Genomic DNA, 25036 nt, shown 5'->3' on the forward strand with positions numbered 1-25036 from the left:
GGTGCAGCGGGCGGGAGCCGCCCCAGCAGCCCCTCGCTGCGGTGTTCGTCCCGCCCCGGCAGCCCCTCGCTGCGGTGTTCGTCCCGCCCCGGCAGCCCCTCGCTGCGGTGTTCGTCCCGCACCAGCAGCCCCTCGCTGCGGTGTTCGTCCCGCACCAGCAGCCCCTCGCTGCGGTGTTCGTCCCGCACCAGCAGCCCCTCGCTGCGGTATTCGTCCCGCTCAGGACCACTGGTTTGCTTAACCCTCAGCTGCAAGCCCAGCTCCCGGCAGCGCTCCCCTCCGCAGCGCGCCCGGCGGAGTCCGTGCGGGGCGAGCCCCGCGCCGCGCCCCCGCATCCCCCACGGCGCCGCGGCCGGAGGGTGGGAAGGACCCGCGCACCCCCCGCGCTCCCCCATCCCGGTCCCGGCGGCGGCGCGGAGGGGGGGCGGCGGGCGCGGGGGGCTGACGGGCGGCGGCCCCGGCTGCGTCAGCGCTGTGCAAACACCGCCGCGGCCCCGCCGCTATTTAAGGGGCCGGGGCTGAGGCGCCTCGAACTTCCCTCCCTGCCTGGGCACGCACGGCCGCGCTCCCGTCTCGGGTCCCGCCTCGGGAAACCGCAACGGAACGGTAGGAAGCAGCCGGCATCCTTCGGCGATGCTGTTGCTGCTGCCGGGAGGAACGGGGATAAGGGAGGGCGGGAGCGCCCGGCGCTTACCTGCGGGGCGGCTCGGACGGCGTCCGTCCCGCCGCTGCCAGGGTGTGCAAGGAGGCGAGCGGTCCTGCTCCCCGAAAGGGCACGTTCTGGAGGAAACAGCCACCGCGGGCGAGGTTTTGTGTTAGTATAGATAGATATATGTGTCTCTATATATGCACAAAAAGCACAGGTCGGTTAAAACGAACGTCTCCGTGAAAAGGATGCAACGCACCTTCGGTTTGAGCATGCCAAAACCCACGCGGGTCCACCACTAATGACTGTGCAGGAGGGACAGTGGGGACGTTTTTCATTCATCTCTTAACAAGGCTAAAAAGAATATATATATATATCAAAATAAACAATATTTTGTGTGAGGCAAGTTTTGATACAGTGTATGTGGTGAGCAAAGGAACTTCATTCTTCTCCTCTTTTAAAATGAAAAGGTTGCATTCGGTATACTGTCCAAAAACTCAAATGAGTCAAAAATCCTTATATAACTGGTAATTTATATATATGTATATGTATATTTATGTGGATATATATACATACAAGGGGAAACTTGCCCCTACAGCATGAAGTACTACATGGCTTGTTTCTCCTAATAACTGAGTGACTTCTATTTTCTGAAAAACACTATTTAGGCTTATGTGATCAAACCATCTAGGAAAAGCAACATCATTTTTTTTCTAGTACTTGTTTAAGGAAGCAGTAAAAATGTTGTTATATTTAAATTCTTTCTTTTATATGAAGATTATTGCCAAGCTGCACATCAATTCTTACCACTTTTAACTAGCCAGCTTTTACCACTTCAGCTATTAGATCAAATGCTTGGGAGAGATTTTGAGGTTTGTTTCCTTAGGACAAGTTTTTGGGTTATTTTTCTTTCTGTGTATAATGAGCTGAAGCCTCTTGAACACTAATTCAAACCAATGAAGGTTGGTAGAATAAAGGCTCTTCTTAGAACTTGTCAAAGCTGAGTGTTTGTACTAACAGTAGTTTTTAGTCTAACGGTAAAATACTGAAATGTTTGAATCCAGAGGTATTTTTTACAGAGCTGGATTCATCTCCCTTAACTTTTAAGGAAATATAGCTTCTGGAAAAGAAAAGGAAATAGGAATTGAGTTGATAAGGGAGACATAGTACATACTACAGTGAATGAATTTTGTTCCTTTATAGAGTCAAAGAATGGTAGGGGTTGGAAGAGACCTCCAAAGCAGGGTTTTGAAAACTTCCAGAGGAGCCTCCACACTCTCCCTGGGCAGCCTGTGCCAGGGCTCCCTCACTCTCACAGGAAAGTTTTTCCTTGTGTTTAAGTGGAACTTTTTGTGTTCCAGCTTTTAGCCATTACCCCTTGTCCTGTCACTAGACACTACAGAAAAAGTCCTCCTGACATCCACCTTTTACATACTTAAAAATGTAGATGAGGTCTCACCTCAGTTCTCTTTTCCATGCTAAACATCTTCAGGTCTCGCAGCCTTTCCTCCAGCATACGTTCCTCTTACCAAGGGATATGTAACTATTCACTTTCACATGTTCCAACTTAAGACAGATCCCACAGTCACCTGCATTAAAAACCACCCAACTCAGAAACCAACACCCCCAGTGGAGGATGGGGATAGGGGACAGTACACGAGGCAGCAAAGCTGGTCATTTTAACAGCCCATCATTCCTTTTCCCTCCAGCAATGTACAGCGGTATTTGCATCTGCCTGTTCCTTGCTGTGCTCTCCGCCAGCTCCTTCGGACAGCAAACGGTGGGCTCACCCCATGGGAATGCACTGGCTGCTGAGCTGGAGCAGAGCCTGACAGACCACCACCGGCACATCCGCACCCCGTCTTCGGCCGGCTCACTGAAGTCTGTGCCGCGGCTGGATGGAAGCACTGACCAAAGATCCAACATCGGTGCTTTGTTGGCCAAATACCTCCAGCAAGCTAGAAAAGGTACTGGTTACAGCCTCCTTACCCTGCTACTTCTGTCTCAGTGGGATTTCCTGCAGGGGTACCTAGCTGTCATCATCTAGTGTGAACTCCTAGAGAAGGTAGGATGGAGATTTTTGCCTGGTTACTCCTAAAGTAAGAGAGCGTTCTCTTATTTACTGCAGAACTCCTTCCCCCAGCAAAGATTTGTACATAGCAGGCACTGACTGAGAGCTGTGTGCCCCTAACTGAAGAAAATGCAACCTACCTGTCAGGTCCTAGTTCAGCTCTTTGATTTTTAACTTACCATTTTCAAAGCCTTATCATTATTTTGGTATCTTCGACTTAGATAAAATACAGTAACTGCATCTTCTACTTTTTTTGTTTAGTAAACCTCCTCCCTTTAGAAGGAAATTACTATAGAAGAGCAGGAAAACTTTTCTAAGGACAAATACAGACCAAATGGCTCACCTCAGCCGGAAATACCTCTTCCAGGGAAATCTGGGTACTGGATTTGCCATGTATTTGTTCCCAGAGAGAGTTATGAAAGTGTGAAAGCTTTTCACAGAATCACAGAATGGTAGGGGTTGGGAGGGATCTATAAAGATCATCTAGCCCAACCCCCCCTGCCAAAGCAGGTCCCCCCTAGATCAGGTCACAATATTTTGAAAGATTGGAGATCATATTTATGAACACAATAACTAAAAAGCAGTGATAAGTAAAAAGCACATTTGCTTCAAAACATGTCCATTTGTGTCAGGGTTTTTGGTCCTGGGCAGCCTGAGAATACAATCAGTTCATTAAAACCTCCATGGCTTTGTGTTCGTAACAAGGGCATGAGGCACTGGTAGAATAGTGGAATTAAAGGCTTTCATTCTTGTTATGTGATTTATTAGCCACTTGAGGAAATAATTGCTTTGCATACATGAGCCAGTAAGAGAAAGAGTAAAGCTGTCCCTGTTGACAACTCAGTACATGTTTTAGAGACAGAAATGTGTGCCATCTGTGCTACCAACAAAAATGATGGAGCAAAATCACTGACCACTAAAACTCTCCCCCTAAGAAAATGTTTTTGCTCTTGAACCGTCTCATCTCCGTGTTGCTTTGTAACACCACAGGCAGCCTAATTGCTGTGGTCTTCTGGCTGCCAACCTCAGTAAAACCCACTACATAAATCCTGTTTACTGGTGATAGCTTCCCTCTAGAGGGCTTGAGGGGAAGGCAGCAGTTAGGGTCACATCAACATACAGACATTGAGAAATTAATTGACTCCCAGCCCTAGACTGTGCTTAGGATAAAATTCACTTTATATAGATAGGTAAAAGCTTTCTCCTCTCTGCCCTCTCCTCACAGCCTTATGTAGATCACTGAACCTTCCCCTCTTGATAGCCTCACTGCTGACCTCTATGCTAGGCAAAACCCTGGTCTCATTTTTTTATGGCAGTCTGCAATTAAGAGACACCACATGCATTTTTGTGCATTAATTTGCAGCCATACACGTTCATCTGTGTACACAGAACAGAGCCAAACCCAAAACAACAGAAAAAGAACCACTTTTAACATAGCCTGAGAGGCTTCTGTCTCCTGTTATTAACTTGCACAATATCCATTAAGGAAGTTCTTTTAGCAGTTCACATAATCTAATGGAGAGAGAATCCAGACATGAGATTCCACAACCCAGTGGGTCTACAAAGCAGATCCCTCATCACCTTTCCTCATCACAGTCACTGTCACTCACAAACTCCTCACTCTAGTTTAAGTTGCCATTATAGTCTCTTAAATATCTGGCTGACATTCTCAAAGAGCTTAACCAGTGAAAAAAACCCCACTTTGGTTATAAGATGTCTTTTTGGTGGGTATTACTGTGACAGAGTACTTCCTGCCTGCATGTTAATTGATGTATATAATTAACTCTACAAAGTGGCTGTTTGCAGGTGGTGGCATTCTTGTGCCACGACTGGGTGAGCTGAACTCTGGCTTGTAGATGTAGTTGCTGCTTACAAGACGACTCACAGGGACAAAACTGTGTTCACTTCACTTATTACAACACACGCTGCGTTCCCATCAAAACATTATATCCTCACTTGCCATAAAGGTTCTGGGCAGCACTTGAGGAATCTCTACACAACACTCATCTACTGTATTAGTCACCTGCCTAAACCGTAATATTCACTAGAAAATTCCATCCAGAGGGAGAGAGAGCCTGGGCATTTGCTAGCATTAGCAGTCACCAGCGGTGCCATTTGTGCTTGTGACTGGCAGAAAGGCTGATTTGGGGCAATATTTGCAGTTTAAACAGTGAGAGAGTGAAGTTCTCTCGAGAGGTTGGGGCTGGATGTGGCCTCAGAGCCAAGCTACTGTGATTTTTAGCGTGTTTGCTGTGTGCTGGTTCTGCAGCATCCACAGGACATCTCTGGTGGTTTGAGGAAAGGCAACTAAGGTGCTGATAAGAAATGCATTTTACTGCTTGTGACCCCTAGCTTTCAATTAACTTCATCTGCAGGCTTTCAGCATGAATCTGGCACCGTGCAGCAGAGATGGTGTAGCTGCCAAGACACTGACACACACATTTACTATCCTCTAAGGAGCCCTTGCCAGGCCAGACCATAGTGGCACCAGGAGAGCTATTACAACCCACGGGTCACTGCAGGCTTAGAAGCTTCTTAAACACCAACACCTGAGTGATGGTGCTTAGCCCTGCCTGATTCCAGTGCCAAGAAGCCACCCTCATCAACTTCATGATGTATTTGACTCATGCATGTGAATTTCGTGGGGTTTGAGACTTTAACAGTAGACATTCTTTAGTTCTAAAGATAATGAAATCTGTTGTCATTTTGGTTAAGGTAAAAGTCTAACACATGGCTGAGGGTGTTCTTTGGTACATTTAACTCTCCCATCTCTGTATCTACTGACAAAACCATGCAGTTGGTCTTGGTTTTAATGGCTCATGTTCATTATGAATCATTACATGAGGAAAAACTTGAAATATTAAAGCACAGGGTCACTGAGGGTTCCCTCAAAACACAAGAAACCGTAAGCAAGGTGTTTGTGTAGATTTGGGTTGGTAGGGTCTGATTTGAGCTTTTGTTCCTTTTTGATCAGTTCAGATATTCCTCCAGTCTCAGTCTGCACTGAATACCAATACACTGAACCTGCTCCTTCCTTGCTCACAGCTTAAGCTCAATCTAATTGTTGGCATCTATCAATTTTAGCTGTTTTCAGGGAGTACACAGATAAGCAATTTGCCTTTCCCTGTGCCTTTTTAGTTACATAATGTGATGCTGTCCAAACAGAAGATTGCAGCCTTTCTTTTAAAGAATATAAATTCTCCTGGCAAACAGCCTGTGTCTCTGATGCCTTAAGCAAGGAAGACAGAAAGGATAAGGCAAATCATAGATCAGCATCCAAACCTGCTGTGAAAGGAATTAGGAAAGCTTTGGATAAGCAATGAAAATATCACTGGCATAGTAATAAGCCCTGTATAACATCAGCAATAGGCATCTCTAGCTATAGATTCCAGACACAACTTTCTCCACTTCAGGACTACTCCCATTTCCCCACAAAACCTGGGATTCATAACTCTACCCTGCTTGAAACTGAATTTGCACTGTAAGAGCTCCTATACTTAAATTATTGGCTCTCCAAGCAACGCTGGACTGTGGTGGAGTCCTGTCTCAGGCTTGAATGTGCCTTCAAGCAGAGTTATTTTGCATCTCCAGCACCTTTCCCAATGCCAGCAAGCAAGGCTGTGGTCTTAGAGGAAGAGTGAGAAATGGTTTGGACTTTCCAGTGAAATAGGAAGGAAAAAGGAGAAATGCCCCCATATTCCTACCCAGCAGCCAGGAGCAGAATGCTCTTGCAGCAGGAGGCAGAAAACAATCTGTTCATGAAAAATACGTCCCACTTACTCTCTGCTCACCCCAACATGTTTGTTTTATTCCATAGGTCCCACTGGAAGGCTCTCAGTTATGGGAAACAGGGTACAGAGCATCGATCCCATGCACAGGATAAATGACAGAGACTACATGGGCTGGATGGATTTTGGACGCCGCAGTGCTGAGGAATACGAGTACTCTTCCTAAAGAACACCAAACCAGAGCAAGAGAGAGAGAGAGAAAGAAAATCACACTCCCATGTCTGTACAGAAAAATTGATTTGTTGTCCTCTTCGAATCAGTGTTTTAAAATATCTCATGTATTTGATGTAAATTTGTCTGTAAGACTATACAATGCAATATATACATATGCAGAATTTTCCAGGAAAAAAAAATCCCTGTTTTCTTTCTCTTGTGGTTTCTCATACATTGATAGTATATTAAAATGATTTCACTTACCCCTTCTCGTCCTGTCACCACATGTTGCTGGGTGTCTTACTACACAGAGGCAGGAGAAGGCCTTGGTTCTGCAATGTAATTATATCCCCCGTGCTGGGCAACCAGACAAATGAGCTGCTTGTCAGAGCAATATTGCTTCAGTCCCAATAGCTGTGAACTCTAAAGGGAAACTTGTGCAAATAGAAACACACCACCACAGTCCTGCCAGAAAAGGCCAGCTACCTTCACAGTGACCCTGAGTAAAAGCCCTGAGTAAAGGGCTACCAAGCACCCCTGTTTGTAGCAGATAGTCAACGGTGCTACAATGAAAAGGGGAACAACACTGACATGTTTCACCTTTCCCAGCTCGTTTATGTTCTGAACTAAATGTGAAAGTTCTGCAGACAGCTGAGAATCACAGAAAACAGAGCATTCCCTGCCACGTGGTGACCCCAGCCTTCATTTGGGGAAGGGGTGAGGAGAGATCCCTGAGCAGAGTAGAAGATGGTCCTGAGGCAGGGGAGGGAGGTGGCAGAGCAGTCTGCTCACTGGGACCTAATCCTTAGTGTCACAGACACTGCCTCAGTTAACCATCACCTGTCAGTGTGGTGGGGAGAAGGAGGGAGATTGTGCCCAGTCCTTACGTGGCACAAAGCAAGGCAGAGAGCTCCACACTCACAGCTGGGGAGTGATCCCAGCACCCTGGGGACTGCTCCATGAGTCCCCTCACAGTCCTGCCTGCCTGCAAGACGTGTTTTACCCACACTCTCCTCCTTCACCACAGCTAACCCCTCCTGAGTCTGCTTTAGCAGCTGGCCTAAAGAACTCCCTCAAGTGAAAAAGGAGGTGATTTTGCTTTGCAAAACTCACAGAACTTCTCCCCAATGTGTGCATTAATAAGGAAAGCATCTGTCACACGCTGAACAGCAGGTTCCTGACAAAGGGAAGAGGCAGGTGAACAACTTGGCAGCAACTCCTACAGCAGCGAATAGGCAAAAACAGCACAAGGGAAACAATACACAGAAAGCATTTGTACTAAAACCCAAATTCCACCAACAGCAAGACGACTGGGAAACAAACCAAAGTGGTTATGCCAAGGGCTAAACACAAAATGAACACGTTGGGAGCAGCTGGGAGAGCAGACAGCACTGCAGAGACCCGCAGAGAAGCGCAGACTCCAGCAACTGCTAACGGGGCATTTTCTCTCTCTTCGTGGATCTCATCTTGAAAACGTGGAACTGCTTTTCTGCAGTGAATTTTTCTTCCTCTCAAGCTCCTTTCACTCAATCAGTTTCCAAGCCACCTAGTCTGGCTTTTCTTTGGTTCCTTTCCAAACATAATGAGCCTCTAAACACCTGGATTCTCCCCTTCCTTTGACTCCTGCCCACAGGGAGACAGTCCAAAGGGCTCTTTTAAAACTCATTATTAAAACTGATTGATCTATTGTTTTTTTCCCAAACTGAGGAAAAATACAGATTAATCTATAAAATGACATAGGTTAAAGCATTTCCCACCAAAGTGACATTTCTTTAAAAGTAACTTGGGGGTAAACTAAGCCTCTGCTTCGCTGCCTTTTAAATGAGTAACAGGAACCTTCAAATATCATTTCACACTGTTTCTATCCCTGGATTATTTAAAGAAGGATGTAACACTGTAGTGGTGATGTTACAAATCTCACTTTATTACTGTGCAACGCTGTCATCAGGAAAGAAAAAAACCAAACCAAACCTTTTCCTTCTCTTCTGTTCTCTCCCAGCAGAGGAAGGGAGGGACAAAGATGTTTCCTCCTATTCCTCCCTCGTCTGAAGGTCTCTGAAGATGTCTACGAACGTGTGTGGCTGGGGGATGGTATTGAGGGCATTTAAACATCTCTCCTGCAGGTCAGGGGCATCTTTTCATTGCCTGCCACACAACACCTGGTTTTGCTGCCTGGCTGCTCACAAGGCTCCTAGGATAAGAGCCCTGCAGCCCCATCCTTTGTGGTGTGAAACTGAGTGAGAGCATGGTCCCTGGGGCGGCTTGTGGGGCTTCACCACCCTTGCAGTCATCAGAGTTGTGCTTTCCTGTATCCCCAACAAGTGAATAACTTCCAAGGCACCATTCCTAGGCACAGAATCACAAGGGCTGGAAGGCACCTCGAAAGCTCATCCAGTCCAATCCCCCTGCCAGAGCAGGGCCACCTAGAGTAGGTCACACATAGGAACTCGTCCAGCTTTGTTTGGAACGTCTCCAGAGAAGGAGCCTCCACAGCCCATCTGGGCAGCCTGTTAGCCCAGAAGCAGCCCTTTGACTGTGGAATCTGCCTTCTCCTTGTGACACGACTGAAAGCAAACTTTGTCTGGTTTGGAAAGTGAGCCACAGAAAGTGCTACTTTTCTTCCCCAGCCCACCACCAGCGTGACATTTGTAAGTAATGGCACCTGCCACCTCTCCTGGATGCCAGAGAGCTTCAGACAAAACTTGGTCTCATTCTTTTTTACAGCCACTGCACAAGTCGGTTTTAATACTCAAGCTGTAGCAGAGCTTTATAATACATTAGAGGAATAAAGGCACTTGCAGTGACTCACCTGGCATTCAAATGAGGACCAAAACCCATAGAATTTCATCTCTTCTTTTTTTCCCTTCCTATCTCCAGACTGATCTTCATCACACACAGCAGCACATCGGCACAACCTCCTGGTGCTTGTCTGGGAGGTGACTTCCCCAGCACTGCCAGCTCTCTGACATTTAATTCAGCTTCACTCAAACACATCTTTATGGAAGTGGGTGTGAGGGGCTAAATTAACACTGCCAAAATAGCAAATCAATACCTCTTTGCATTTAGAGACAGTTTGTTTTCTCCATCTGAGTCAATGAGCTTTAACTTCATTTCAAAACAGGTGCTGGGCAAATCTCTGCGAGCAGAGCAGCTCACTGCAGACTCCACATGAATGAGCTGGGAAGGTTGGCTGCACTACAGGCCCCTCTGTCCTCCCTTCATGTGTGGCAGCACCTGGGGACACAGCCAGTTGTTCCCAGTTGCAAGCCCACCCCGAGCATTTCAGGGAGCTCCAGCACAATCCAGGCAGTGCCTCCTCCACAGTCTGAGCAGAGGAATTTGCAAGTCAAAACACAAACTTTAGGATGTCCTGGCATTGGATTTTTGTATCCCCTGAGTTCATTAAAATTCTCTTAAAGAATGGGGAAAAAATAATGCTGCTTGTGGGCTTGTTAAAGCTTTAATCATTCCTAAGGGCTTGTGTCAATTGAACAGCAATTGGATCCAGCGCAGCTTGAAGCCTGTTTCAGCAGGGCAAAAAAACCCGTCTACAATCTTTTAAATACAAACATTATTGGCTTCTTGAGTGATGCCATTCTCACATGAAAGCCCATTGCCCATGTTGCTGTGAAGGGCCTTGCTACACACCAATAACTTTCAGGCCTTTCATCGTTTTTCTTGCTATTTCTGTGGCCTCAATTGGCTTCTCAACCGAATTAAAGCAGGGCTGAACGGCACCCAGCCACGTGCCATAGCACAGCTGAACAACCCTTGCTCTTCAACAAAAACGTGAGTTACAGGCAGCAGGTCCTGTCTGTACCAAAGGAAGGCAGGGAACATCTCACCAACACCGCTAAACTGTTCAATTCAGCGTGGAGAGCTGCCAACAAACGTGTTCAGGAAGCCGGGAGCTACCTGTTAAACCTCTGTGCACTGCACCGGCATGTTGTGGGGCCATCCAGCGCTTTGGAGACGTGCAGAAGGATGGTGGGAAGAGTCTGACAAGGCTGAAATACCAGTCTTGGCCCTCTACAGAACATTCTGTGAGTCCACAGTCCAATCTTAGACACACAGTTCTCAGCACTTCGCCTTCTTCTCATCCCCAGCCCAGTTTTCAGAGGTGGGTGACCTCATTCCTTGCTGCGGTACGGTGAAGATGGACACAGCAAAGTTTCTGAGATACTCAGATGTTGTAAGGATAGAGGACCAGAGCAGAGGCACCAATTCATCAGCTATTTGGACTCTGAGGTTTAGTTTATGCTTTGAAATCGCCCACTTGCAGACAGCTCCCACAGTCTTTGTTACCCCGTGGGGTAATTCACTGCCCTGGAGGAGAGATTAAGACACTCTCTAAATACCAACGTTGGTTCCAGGAGCAGAAACTGAGCATTTCCTCCAAAATCCACTGAAATCTCTAGAGTGATGCCTCTCCCTGGCAGACCTCCTACCCTTGCACAACCCCCAGCTGCATCTTTTGCACCTTGAGGAGACCAGCCTGACTCAGCTTTGATTTCCCTTGATCTCAGTGGGCTGCACTTATTTCCTCTTTGGTTTCTCTGTGGTCTTGTCAATGTGGGTATATTGTAACAGCTTTCCTTTCCCAAGAAAACAACCTTAAAGCCCAGTTCTTCCACAGGGCCTCGTGTGAAGACTAAATCTCTGGATTTTTGTGATTAAATCCCAGTTTGTCTAGACTTCCAGGCCTTGAAGAAAGCTGGGTTTGTAAGTCACCATCAGAAACACCATGGCCTGGAAATGAGTCTATCCACTTGAACTCAGTGCAAACCACTGCTGTTAACTTAGCTGGCACAGAGATGCATCTCTCCAAACATAGAAGTGGACAAACCCAGCATTCCATGCATCCTTCTGGATGCTTCTTTAAAAAGCTAGAAAACAACAACAGAGCATAAACAATAAACCCCATCTATTCACTCTTTTCAGAGCCAAATATTTGGATCACTGCAGGAGCACCCATGCACACCAGCAACGATAAAGGGGAAAACAAGCTATTCATTTTGGAAGGAGAAGAGATGTAGAAAGATGATACCCAAAAGAAGATACTGCTTGTGTTACAAAAAGTTCCCCCAGGTTTGTGATGGTCAGCACAGTGCCACAGCACCCAGCATGGCTCAGCAAGAGACAGCAGCTTAGAGAGCTGTGCAAAGGCCAGCAAGTGCCCTTAGGTCCTGAGGAGCAGGCAGGAAGGCAGATCCAGGTCTGGGTGGTAAGCAGACAGGGCTACAGCTGCAGAGCAAGAAGGGAACAGAGCTCACAGCATTGAAGATGAGGCCTGATCTTTGGCTACCCAGGCTGGGGGCTTCACTCCAGCACATACCTTTCTTTCTCAGTGAGGAACACAAAACAGCTCCCACTCTGCATGGGCAGCAATTTCTGAGAGCTCTCTGTGAGCCATGGAATGTGCTGGGGAGCACTGGGGTACTTCTCTCCAAGGAGCAGCAAGAAACCAACAGCTATTACAGGTATAGAAAGAACAGCCAGCAGAGAAGAAATCCCACCACATGCAGAGCTTATAAAATCAAGGACCGTAGGCTACCTGGGGCAAGGCAACAGTTTAAACAGGGCCAAGAGTTTACACAGGACCAGCTCACATTGTGGGAGCCTGCAGTTAATTTACTCAAGCTCTGAAAGATCATTTGAAAGCATTCATAGAACCAACAGCTCCCTCCAGAAGCTGGTGCAGGAGATGGGTGTCTGGGGCTCCTCAGCACAGCAGCAGCCAGCAGATGCAGAACCACACCAGGAATACCTTTATGCTTGGCTTAATTTTTGTCACTCATATACCTGCCTTACAAACCTTCCTGGCTGCAATCATGTCATTTCACTTTCTCATTTCCTGCTGTACATTCATTTCTTCTGCTTTTCCTGGCTCACATGCCACTGTCATTTGTCCCTTGATCCCGCTGCCAATGAGCAGCTGAAGCTTCTGATCAAGATGACAACCAAAAGGACTCTGGAACTGCACTTGCAGGGCTGTGTCCTCACTCCCAAAGGCCCAGGAAGGTGAGGCCACAAGCACCTGACCTTGTCCACCTCCAGATATCCAGATAAAACACATAAGCCTGTTAAAACAAAACACTATCTAGTCTGCATTACAATTTAACACGTTAATCTGTAGCTGTAATAGGAGAAAATCCCCTCCTCAAAATGCTCAAGTCTTAACACTATACTCTTGCAACAAAATACATGCAGGTAAACTCTGTGATAGCAAAACTCTCCAATTTAAGTGAGAGTCCTTTGAGGCTCATGGCTCTGAGAATATTTGCTGTTTACAAAGGGTGGGAGAGATGGACCAAACCATACCCTGACATAGCATTAAGGCAGTCTTCTCCAAGCAGGATTTGTCTCTTTTGGCATTACTGCTCTCCAGTTTTCTCTCTGTAGCAAGTGCATGATATAAATGCCATTGTTTCCACCCAACCTCACACACATTCCTCTCTCCTCAACACATGAGGCTGTCTAATCCATGAATTATTGCCTGACTATCCTCCTCCTCCCGGGAGTTCTTTTATCATAACTGGCCTCTCGCCCTCTGTGTGGGACTTTTGGAGTTTCTCATTACCTGTTGTTTAATCAGCAGGTTGTTTCCTCCCTCAGTAACAAAGACTGACAGCAGAGCTCACCTCTGTCTGTTGGAAAACACAAGATGTTTCCTCCTTACCCTGTACTTCCACATCTTGTCGCGGGGGATTTTGCATTGTATTAGGCAGCAGAATTCACACCCTGCTCCCGCTGAAAAGACACAAAAGCCACACAACATCCAGTTCTGCTTTCTTGGAACTCAAAAACCCAGCGATCTTACAAGTCTCAAAGCTTGTCATCCACTTCTGAGTGTAGGAACTAAACGTGGTGATGGCCTCACTTTGCTTTGACTGAGATCTGAAAGCAAAGGATCAAGATGGAAGACTTGTCACCTTTAAAAGAACAGGGGGGGAAAAAAAGAGTTGAATAATACACAACAATGCAACTTTTTATGTTATTTTATTGATATTAGTGAAGAAAAAAATTAACTTTCACCTTTCCAACGTGTTACAATTGCTTTCTCTGGTGGGTGGACAGCCCCTGCTGCTTATTTAAAGGCTAAGTAACACCTCCTGATTGCATGATTAACTTCTCCACTTTAAGTTCTCATATGGTATTGCTTTCTTCCTCTGGGTATAGAAAATGGTCCATTAAGTCCATGATGGTTTTTTTCCTCAGAATCAACTGGTATTCTATCTACTGGTTTAAGATACATTCAAATAAAAAGATACTTTGATTTTACTTGCAAGAAGTGCACACATACAACAGCAAAGAGAGCTGATGACATTTTACTAAAACATTCTAAGTTCAGAGAATAAATAGAAGCCTTCAAAACACATGCAGCAACTGACCCATGTGTTTGGTTTGGTTTTTTCTCCCCTCTCAAAAAAAATATCCTTAAGTGTCCATAGCACTACTGCAATAACTACTTCATTCAGGGGAAAAAAGAAAAAACAACCCCACCCACCTACCTCTCTCTCATCACACAGACTAAAAGACAAGTTTAATTTATACAAGAAATTATCAGTGCTAAAGATTTAGTAACAGTCTGGTACAAACAGCAATGCACGGCAATGACGTGTAGTGTGGTAATGGTGACAAACAGGGAGCTTCATTGAGACGTCACAAGTGCTAGGAAAAGAAAGTGGATGTTAAACCCTCCCTTCTTTGCTCCTCTCCCATCCCCAGCACCCTTCAAAAGGCATTTGTATCTCAGCTCAGGTCTAGAAACAAGCCTCCTTCCAGTCTGTTCCAGTTCCAGGACTTCTCCATTCTTTTCACGAGCACCCAGCAGAAGCTTGTGAGAAACGAGAGAAAAAAAACAACTGCAATATAAATTTGGGTTGCCTGGCTGTAACTGAACGTTGTGCAAGGTCTTTTGTTTCCTTTCTGAAGGAGCAGAGGGTTGTATGTTTGGCATTGGGAGGTACTTTGTCAGTTTAAAACCCCTGTGAAATAAGGCGTTTTCCGTCTTTGTCCCTATGCTAAGGTCCAATTTCGGACAACAAAGGTTTCTCTGGAAAAAAAACAAACCAGAAAGTGGGTGGTGAATATTCTCACCCTGCTTCCAAGGCCACGGTCCTCAACGTGCATGAAACCTGGAAGATCAGCACGAGGACTGCAAAGTTGCCCTTTCCAGCTTGTACCATTTCGTTACTAAACGTTTTTAGTGGTTCTCTAAGGTTTCAAGGACTCACCTTTTCCTAATACTGCTTCTGCTACATGTTCTTTTATAACATTCTTATCTGTCAATCTGTTCCACAGCTTTTGACTTCTGGGAAGTCACTGCCACGTGTCTAGGAAGTTGTGAAACCTCTTCCTCTTTGGGGGCACTGACCAAAAGCGTGTTTCAGCGGCAGCGACACACAGTAAAGCATTTCTTCCCTTCCACAATCCAGTGCAGCATCGAAAAACGAAGAAAACAACGCAAAAACCCCCAGAGAGTCATTGCACGGAGTGTTAAGTGTGCCAAATGAAACAGTGGTGCCAGGGACACAGCAATCTTTCAGGTACCCAGTAAGCCTGCTGAACTCAACACGGTATTAGTTCAAGTTTGTAACCTCGGGGAGGAGGAGAATACAGAATAGGTAGGAAAGAAAAAGAAGTCTCATCCATTCAGGCATAACAGCCAGGCACTCCCAACAACTCAGCTCAACTCATCTACAGAAGCAAAACTGAAAGTACCACATGTTAAACCGAGTGCTCTGTTTTTCATCATTTAACGAAGCACAAACGCTCCCATGCTTCAAGTGATGCGATGCGAGGCCTCACGTAACACATTCAATAGCTTCCCATGCACCTTGGACTCAAAAGCCGGCCTACTTACACAAGTCACTGTTTCCTAGTCAAGTGCTCTATTGTTTATTTTTTGTTGTTGGTTTTGTTCTTTTATTTTTTCAGTGCATCTTTAAAAAGAAAAACCCCCAAAATAACCCAACAACCTTTTCAAAAGGTTTGCAAGTTCACCTCAATACAGCAACCGTCACGTAGAGCCTTTTGCACTCCCACGAACAGTGAAATCATCCCGTTAGTTACAATAGATCTGGGCACATATTTACACATTTTGTACAAAGTTTACACATTTCTCCCGTTTAGGCACGAAGTTGATTTGTCAAACTCAAAGAGGCAATGGAAGGGGCGGCGGGGGAAAGGAAAAGGAGATCGGAGGAAAGAATCTGAGTGTTCATATTTAAAAAGGTCAGCTGTAAAAAGAGGGTCCTTCATCGTAAGCTGCTTTGCTTGGGGAGCTTGGTTCCCATGAGGATCCCCGACGTGAGTGACGTCGGGCCTTTCATCTGCATGCTGGAGCCCACCATGGTGGGGAAGCTCCGGTTCCTGCGGATGCCGCTGTTGAGCGGGATGCCTCCGATGGCGCTGGTCACGGCAGGGCAGCCCAAGGGCAGAGTGTCTGGTGCCAGGCCTCCGGGAACAAGGGCCCTCACTGGGCCTTGTGCCCCACAGAGAAGAGGTCCCTGGTCGTCAGTTAAAGGAGGAGCCGACGCCTGCCCTGAACTCACAACTTTGGCGATACCGAACCTCTTGACTTTGTCCACGAGATTAAGGTTGGAAACAGACACGTCGGTCTGACTCTCACTGTTCCTGATGTTCTTTTTGTTCCTCACCTCCTTCAGGATGGAGCTAGCAGGCTTCGAAGCCAGGAAGTTGTCGTAAGGTGGGCTCGTGCACTTGAACTCAAAAGACGGAGGGGATGAAGAAGGCGTCTGCATAGGTGAGTTTGGTGGAGTGGAAGGAATGATGGCCATTTTGGGGGGGTAGGCGTTAAGGAGGGTGCCTTTGCTGGCTCTGTCCCAGCTCTGCGGGTTGTACACTGCTGCCGAGATGCCCCTTTCCTTCAGCAGCCACACCAGCCCCAGGGACGTGCTCATGGTTGTCGTGGATTCCCGGAGGTTGGTGAAGGATTCGGCCAAGCTCAGACGCCGAGGAGTGCAGGGAGTAGCCACCGGCGTGCCCTTCAAATTGCTAATGCTGCCACAAGCTGGAGTAGGTGCTGCGTTAAGGCTGAAAGCAAAGGAGCAGGCAAATTATTCTCTGCACTAAGGAATTAAAACTTACTGCAAAGCAAGACTTTTAACCCCAAAACAGGGCCTTTTATCCACCTTGAGTGTGCACGGGAAACTGACAGCTCCGAAGCTCCTCGCAAACGTGATGACAAGGGCAAAAACATCACCTCAGCACCCAGTTTCATGGGGTTAATGCATTCCCCAACACCACATTTCTTCTGACAAACTACTAAATTGACAGGTTTGTGATCAAGCAGGTTTTTCTTCCTGATCTACCGGTTGTCACAAGCCCCAGTTGCTTCCATGAGACAAGAGAACAGGGGGACTTGACCGATGGTGTAAGGAACACTGATTTGCTCTCCAGTGTTACTTCTGAGCACACAGAGCTGCTACTACTCCTTCTAGTACTGCTGGGTCATAGCAGAGAGAGCAGCAAGGGAGGAAGGGAACGTCTTTGCTAAGAAGCACTTGTAACAAAGCTGCTGGAAGTTGGCCATTGCAACCAACGTGCACTTCTGTAAGGGCAAACCATTCTTCTGTTGAATTTTGCCTTCGTTTATGGGGAAGGGGGATCTGACTTTTGATGGAGATGCATGGTGGTATGAATAGTCATCAAAAGGGATGAGAAAACACACTCAAAGCTCTTGGGCTGTCAACTGGTCAACAGGTAACTGATATCACAGCAGCAAACCAAGCATGACAACCAGCCATTCCACTGTTAATTGGTCAAGACATCAATTTCTATAGTTTGAAACATGCCTAAATTGCTCCCCAATTCCAATTCTTTCTTAAAACAAACTATGTACAGGCATTTGACAAAACAAAGTTAAATGGGCCATCATTTGCACATTCCACACTTGGGTTTAGTGCTATCTCACTGCATTTTGTTTTCTTAAGCACACTACTGCTAGTTATTAGGAGCTGAGATTTCTTGAGGCGCATCAAATCACACTCATTTTAGTAGACTGTCCTCTCCTCATAAGCTGACCACCTGAATGAACACAGACTCAATGCAGCACCTATTCCCAAGGAATTACCAACACAAAGGAGGTATTCCAGATGCTCTGTATTCCTAAATCCTTGTATGAGGCCTCATGGACACTGGAACAGTGTTTCTGGCACTTATCTTCCTTACAGACTAGGTTAGCCACAGCATGTTTGCTTATGGATAAGCCACACTCAAAATCTATGCTAGTCCAAGGTAACCATTGGTTGGCTAAGTCATGGTATAACTCAGTTATTCCAGAAACAAGGCACGTGGCATATCCACCACCCTCCAAATTCATGTCTGTCTGGGAGAACTGCAAGGCTTCCATGCACCTTTAAGAAAAACTCCCAGTTTTTTCTAACCATGCTGAAGTGATGGGTTTTTGCCACACAAAAAGCTCAACTCCACGGTAAGATTTTCTAGGTATGGATGTATCTCCTCCAATGGCACTGAGTCTCAAACAATGGCACACTTGATGTTAACAGAGAATCCATTGAGCTGAGAGCTCATCACTGGTCAAAAGAAGGAAATCTTTCCCTTCATCATCACCATCATCATGCCAGGTTAGCAAGTAGAAGACACACGGCCAAGAAACAGACAAAAACCAAAGCCAACGCAAGAAAGCAGGAAAACTAATCGGCTGGGAGAGGAAGGAACAAGGGAAGGAGGGAGACATTCCCTTTTCACACTGTTGGATTGTCTCAGCCATAACATGCCACTTGAACTTAAGTTGGGTTCTCTGTATAAAGAAATGCATCAAACAGCCACATTGAGACAATCTGGTTGGATTTCCAGTTGTAGAGAATTCAGGCCAATTAATGAATCACATCCTTTATGCCTGAATGAAAGAAAGGGCCTAGATGACATCTTGACCAGGATTTGCAGTCTCATATCAGCTTATATTCATGTACTCTGTGTAGCCAACACTGCTGTGCACGTCAGATTAGACATCCTGCAGTGTTTTGTTCTGAGCCACACTTTCTCATAAGCTTAAAACACGACTCCTTGTAATCTGTAGTGAAACACACACTTGAGAAAACTAGTATTAAAGAGTGGTGGTATTTGAAAAGCAGCCTTGCTAAGTGGCTCTGGAGTTGGTGTCCTTGCACCCTGCTGCGTGCTGTGGCTGTCAGTGCACGTGGCAGATGTGCTAAGGCAAGTTCTCCTTGGGTCCTCTTCCTGCTGCCACGACTGAATCAGTGGTCACAGCAGTGCTAAGGAGGCCACATGTGCTCACTGCAGCAGTGCAAGGGCTCTGAAGGCAAGGCTGAGGGGAAATTCGACCACAATTCTTCTGTTAAGCACTGATTAAAGCTGGACCTTCGGAACTCTGATTCCAGTTCACGGTGGAAATAAAGAGCGGCGACAGCCCCTGTGGTGCATCTCCCACAGTGGCTAAACATAGACTTACAGAAGTCTTGGAAAGCACGAGGGAGGGAAAAGGAAGAGAAAGAGAACTTTCTGCATGAATTGACTTTCTACAGTGCATTTTGGAACCCCAGGCATAGGTTATTAATGATAAGGCATCTAAGACATCCTAATCACGAGATAAAAACTACAGCAGCCCAATGGCTCATTAGCTCCGATAGCTTCATTCTTTCCAGCTCCACATTTAGGATGCAGAGATAATCAGATTAGTATTTCTATCAATTTGTCAGCACAGTGCAATTAAAAAACAAAGACATCTCCAGAAGAAAGCAGTTGTTATGTAAGTGTTGCTTTATTTGTTTCATCACTTTGGTGTTGCTTTAACTGGGAAACATTTTCCCCGTCCAACTGACCAATACTGCAGAGCAGCCTGGATACGACCACAGGCACAGACTCAAACTGGCCTCAGCAACTCAGCCTGGTGATAGTTTCACAGTTTAGATTAATCTGAGGAAATAAAAACAAATAACTGAGCGCCTCGTTTAGTGAGATGAAATGTAGTCAGGTTAGAGCATCACCTGGGGCAGGGGCTAGGTTAAAACACGACCAGGCAGGCAAATTGTCACAGCTCTTTGGGTTAGCTGGTGCCACACACACTAGCATTCCTGGTACAAGACCCTGCCAGTGCAGAGCCTGCTGGCAGTGTTGCTCACCCCCTGCCACGCTGGGTCACAGTGTCTGCCCTATACCTTCTCTCAGCACAAGGAGACATAATGCAGTTTCCTCGTCCTCCTCACATGACCTGTGAAGAATCGTTTGCAGTTGGTAAGGAGGAGCTCCTTAAACATGCCTGCTGAAAACATCATAGGGTTCATTTTGCTCTTTATTCCTCCTGAATGAAATATGACCTTTGGATTAGCCAAGGCAGCTGAAGATGTACTGAATTCAGCTGTTGGTTATAGTGGATCTGTTAGACATAATCAAGGAGTCTGTTACACACACAATTAACAGCAATTCCACAATAATAAGGAAACTAAAATAGAACTGCAGCCATATAAAAGGATCTCTTCAGCAGCAGCATTGAGGGAAGACAGAAAAGAGTAAAGAAAACAAAGCCAGCCCAAAGATTAACTAAGTTCAGAAGGAGAAGTAGAAAAGTTACATTTAATCATCACCCATTTCCTTCCCTACTTTGCAGGCTTTCACATTTAATCCCCTTCTCATACATTCCTTAGGCAATCAATGCCCATCTCATGTCTGAACACACCATCTCTGACTGGGGACCTACACAATGGTACACTCACACAGGGGCTGGAAGAGGCAGAGAAAACAATGAGGCACTCCCCTCTAACTAGAAAAAACAGTCTTTAAATACTGGTTTGCTAAGGAAGGAAAGTTCCCTTCTTCAATACTAAATTCACTCATCCTCTCTGGTTCTCAGATCTCACCTACATTGCTGCAGGAGTGCCTTCTATCGCCGTGTACATGACGACTATTATTAAGCCAGCTCATTAGTTTCAATCTGGCTACTGTGAAGTCATTTCCAACAATTACACCAAGGAACAAAGTAGACAGTTCCCTGTTTTTTGTTAAGGCTTATTTCCTCCTCCATTCATCATGTAGTTCCTCTAGTTTTTTAACCTGTGCATCTTTTTTCTTCTGTGCCAAAGACTGAGATCTTTCCTCCCCAGAAAAACCTCGTATTTTTTGAGGCACTACATTCTGTGCATTTACAGATGAGGACTACAACTAGCTTGGGACTGAAAGTAGTCAGGTTTGGCTATAGGATGCCAACTGGGTTATGCCTGATCCTGCAATATTTTAACTAGAGATAGCAACACTTAAGATATTTTGGTTGGCTAAAACATTACATGTACCTCAAATAACATCAGGTTGAGGTAACTCAAAACAGGAGGAGTAATTTTGGGGTGTGTTTTAATTCCCCAGGGCAGCTAAAGCTTTTGGTTATGCCAAGACTTTCCATTTCCTTACAGGGAAAACTCAGAGAGCCTCCTCACGCTTTGCCATCACGGGAAACCCTTACCTTGGTGTGACTCGTGTGAGCTCATCGGAAGGGTGCAGAATGCGGCAGGTGGTGAAGGTGAAGGTGGAGTTGGTTTGTGACATGCACTTCCCAGGATGAGGTACTAAATTAAAAAAAAGCAAATTCTTTGCATTTTACACAGAAAAAAGGGGAAAATAAACTTCTGTGTGCTTGATAAGACAGATGCCAGAAGTGCTGAGGGACCTCGGATGGGATCAATGCAAGCAGAGCGAAACGCACAAGCGCTGCAGTGTTCCAACAGACACTTGTCCTTCGAAACAAAACACATTTAGGATTCCAAGGCCAGTGCTAAAATGTTCTGCTGAAAGTTCCCTGCCATCACTAACACTGCGGGTAAGTCTTGCTCAAACCAAATTGAAACAAGGCAGTGTTTGAAATGCCAGGTCTCATCCAAACCAGCAACTCGCATCGGTGGGAAATGACAAAGCAGCATTTTCTAGCACCAGCTCAGGAGCACCAAGATTTTCTGAGTGCGTTTCAGCTCTTGGATTGATCCACAAAAAGGTATCCCCACTACTTCTCAGTAATGGATCCAGCTTGCTAAGGCTACAGGAACATAAACTGTTGGGGTGGGGAGGGAATGGACACATTATAGTTTCTCCGTCTCTGACTTCTTGTGTCCACAGCAAAAAAAGTGATAGTTTTATGGATCCATTACTGTACATCTGTGACATTTCTCCTCTGTGTGTGTTTAAGTTCTTTAGGAATGTATGTCCTCAGCTGCACAATATAGCAGTTTCTGAAGATTTGTAAACAGCACAGTAAAGAATCCTCTTGACACATGTGGCTGTGAAAATGCCACTCTGCCTATCAGTAATTTGGGAAAGAAGCAACACAGCTCAATTTTTAACATGAAGGACTTAAGCCCTTTCCTTTGTTCTTAGTGTACACTTCTGAGGCTATCCTAACCTGCTATGTAATGCAGCTGTGGCCATTGCAAAGTAACTACAAAATTTAAGAGCCATGCATCTGAAAAGCTGCTTGAAAATCACCCATAGTTAAATATCACATCAAAGATATCATGATTGCATAGGTTCTCTTACTCAGTGGTCAAAAGACATGCACAATAAAACCTTGTGTGCAGCTCCCTCCCTCTCAGTCCCACCCAGTCCCATGAGCCATTCCCCGATTAAGCCACATTTTAATACCACGGTACACAACTATTCAACACATTGCAAAGGACAGACAGACCAACCAGACCAGACACCATTCTGAACTTCCAGAGATGCTTAGCAGAAGCAAAGTAAGTCTTAACTATGGCTGTGTTCCCTTTTGCACATGTAAAGTATCACAGCTCCAAACCAGCGTGTGCAGTTTGGTGGTTCTTCAAGTGCACAGATAAGCAGTGTGTGAAGGCTACAGCGTGGGGAGTGTGAGCAGTGGAAGCAGAAGTGGCTAAGCATACAGTGTGAGGTAACTTCTGGGCAGCCCTGGAATGTACTGCTGCACATTGAAGGAGGACACTTCTCAAAACCCAGGGGAGTGTCATGTTAACACAGTCAAATGTCAGCACGGCGTAACGGAACAACAAGCTCTACTTCACCTCCAGAGACGGTAATTATGATGCTTCAGGAATCCAGTTGCTTTAGAGATTAGTGTGAGCGCTATAAAAGCTATTACAAGGGAGCACAGCCTAGCAATCATGATTCTCTCCATATTGTAGAGAGTTAAAAGACAATCTGGAGAAAGAGCTCAAATAACTGGACATGAAAAGATTGGTTATTTAGAGAAAACAAAGAGGACTTGAAGAGAAAACAAAACATGAATCAGCAACAATTATCCCTGGATGATGAATAGAGAACAGAATAAAGCAATGCCAGTTTAAGATTGCAAGCTCAACCCAAAGCACATAGCTGCAATACAGTAAGTGCAATTTTCCCCACTGGTAATATCCATCAGGCATCCCCTCAGATTGGAAACAGGCACACTGAAGATACAGAGCTGCATTAGCAAAAGCAAGACTCATTAATTTAATGAGTCAGAGATAGGAGAAGGCTGCTAAAAGTAGAGAATTCACCAACTCTAATGAGAGGAAACATATCAAAATTACATCTATTTTTTTTGTTTCCAAATCACAATTTCCATGGATGTATTCCACCCCTAAATACCACTAAGAAAGTCCTGTACCAGCTTCATCCTCCATCAGTCAACAATGGGGTGTGTATCATACTGCTGTGGCTTTTTCCATCCTTTGGACACAACACAAAGAGAGTGAGAACCTGTTGCTGTAAATGAACAAAGTTTATGAAACAGAAACAAAATGATTAATTCCTAACCTAGTGATTTTACATAAGAATGGCCATATCTTGAGTTGGCATAACTTGGTGAGGAAGTAATACTGAAGTTTATAATAAGAGAGACTACTGTTGCATCTACATACAGCAAAGCATTATTTTCAACACAAACATCTGCTCCATGTGACTGTGTCTGCAACAAAATGTTTTATTCAAACCCACATTTTCAAAGTAGTAGGTGATTAATAATGAGGCTCCATATCTAGATGGAAAAGAAACTATACATAATTCAGTGTTTAACAAAACTTACAGAAACATCAGGTAATTTACCCATCAGGAAAATGAACTAAACCGTAGGTACATTCTTCCCCTGAATTAAATTCAAACTGAACCTTAGATTGTTGCTGGGTTGTGTTTTGTCTCTCAGTCATTCACGATTCTTTACCATATTAAGCTCTCCTAAAAAATTAAGGCATTTTGAAAAACTGTACAAAACATTATAACAGAAAGAGATTTCCCTGTAAGCACAAACACTGTTGTAAAAACACCTTTTCAAACACTGAAGAAGAAAAGGCAGCACTAGTCAATCTGATGGCAGCAAGCTCCATCTTCTGGTAGAACAGAGCTTTTGCTGCTCACAACACAAGGCCAATTTCACACAGCTCAGAGCTGTTTCAGATCAGCTTCAGTACTCAGAGCTTATGGGCCATTCTGCTAGGTGCAAACAGCAAACCAGATGTGTTGAGTACATGATCTTCTGGCTTGGGAAATCCTCAAAAGGCTATTTAATCTTTATTTTCAACCTGCTCACGCAGAGAAAGGTACAAAGTTACAGCAGATAAACTAGTGGCCTGCCCCACAAGATCAATGCAGCTGGAGAGAGATGTGCAAGGGGTAGCTATACTAAAACATCGTCTGGCAAATACAAGGTTATGCAAAAGTGAACTTTAAGCAAAAAAATCAGAAATCTTCAGTGTGACTTGATCCAGACTGGCACAAAGGTAATGTTTGAGTCCAACTCTGCAGCAAGCTCACCATTTTTGGGGGATGTTTTAACCACAGTGGGAATCCTGGTTCCTGACTCTTTCCAAAGTGCAGTGGAATTTGGGCATCTCTTTAGTATAAGCTAGTGAGACAGTGGTGGAATTACAGTCAGGTTGTGGAGTCCTTAGAGCAACAGACGGTGTTTTAAAGCACTAGAAGTTTATGTATTGCTTAACAAGAATTAAAAAACCCCACAACTCTGCCTGCTTTGGAAGAAGATAATGAATGACAATTAAGAGGCACTTTTCCACCAGTGTGATGATTCTCACTTTTGCCAGTTTATGTCACCAACTCCACTCTTGGGAAAGGTGAAATTCTTGGAAACTAGGCCATAAAAGCCCGTTAGGATCCACAGGACAAGATAACTGCTTCATGTACTCTCTGAATTTAGCAGAGCTCACCCCCTCTGGGTGACTAAAGGGGAGAGCTCTGTACTGAAAACTCCTTGCTCCCAGAACAGGAAGAATACAGGGTATGCTGGAGCTGATGCCTGAGTTAACTACTACAACAACAGCTGTAAAATATAAGCACAATGCTCTCCTACATGTGTCCCAATGCCTTCAGAAAACACTGTTGAGACATCCTTTGGAAAACACTGATTCCAGGGATAACTGTGAA

General features: G+C 45.2%; 2 protein-coding genes across 5 annotated transcripts in view; one reads left to right on the plus strand and one right to left on the minus strand.

Moving 5' to 3' along the window:
* Positions 1–553: 553 nt before the first annotated feature.
* Positions 554–6810, plus strand: CCK (cholecystokinin). The gene is made up of 3 exons (XM_061997193.1): positions 554–606; positions 2356–2613; positions 6535–6810. The coding sequence occupies exons 2-3, from the start codon at positions 2358–2360 to the stop codon at positions 6669–6671; spliced, it is 393 nt and encodes a 130-aa protein (XP_061853177.1). The 5' UTR covers positions 554–606; positions 2356–2357; the 3' UTR covers positions 6672–6810.
* A 6828-nt stretch (positions 6811–13638) lies between these two features.
* Positions 13639–25036, minus strand: part of TRAK1 (trafficking kinesin protein 1) — a 123190-nt gene continuing 111792 nt past the window's right edge. For 2 of the 4 annotated variants that reach the window (XM_061996293.1, XM_061996291.1), the window contains exons 16-17: positions 21120–21222; positions 13639–16717 (exon numbers count right to left, since the gene is read on the minus strand). In XM_061996293.1, coding sequence (XP_061852277.1) covers positions 15919–16717; positions 21120–21222 — 902 coding nt within the window. In that variant the 3' untranslated portion in view covers positions 13639–15918. Of the gene's footprint in view, positions 16718–21119; positions 21223–23267; positions 23366–25036 lie in introns of those variants that run through there. The other 2 variants (XM_061996295.1, XM_061996294.1) reach the window with 2 other exon arrangements.

Source organism: Colius striatus, chromosome 5 (assembly GCF_028858725.1).
Source record: "Colius striatus isolate bColStr4 chromosome 5, bColStr4.1.hap1, whole genome shotgun sequence".
Lineage (NCBI taxonomy): Eukaryota > Metazoa > Chordata > Aves > Coliiformes > Coliidae > Colius > Colius striatus.

Coding starts and splice junctions, on each gene's coding strand:
- CCK (XM_061997193.1), top strand. CDS start 2,358: ATGTACAGCGGTATTTGCATCTGCCTGTTCCTTGCTGTGCTCTCCGCC. Junction 2,614..6,534: donor CCTCCAGCAAGCTAGAAAAG/GTACTGGTTACA, acceptor TTTATTCCATAG/GTCCCACTGGAAGGCTCTCA.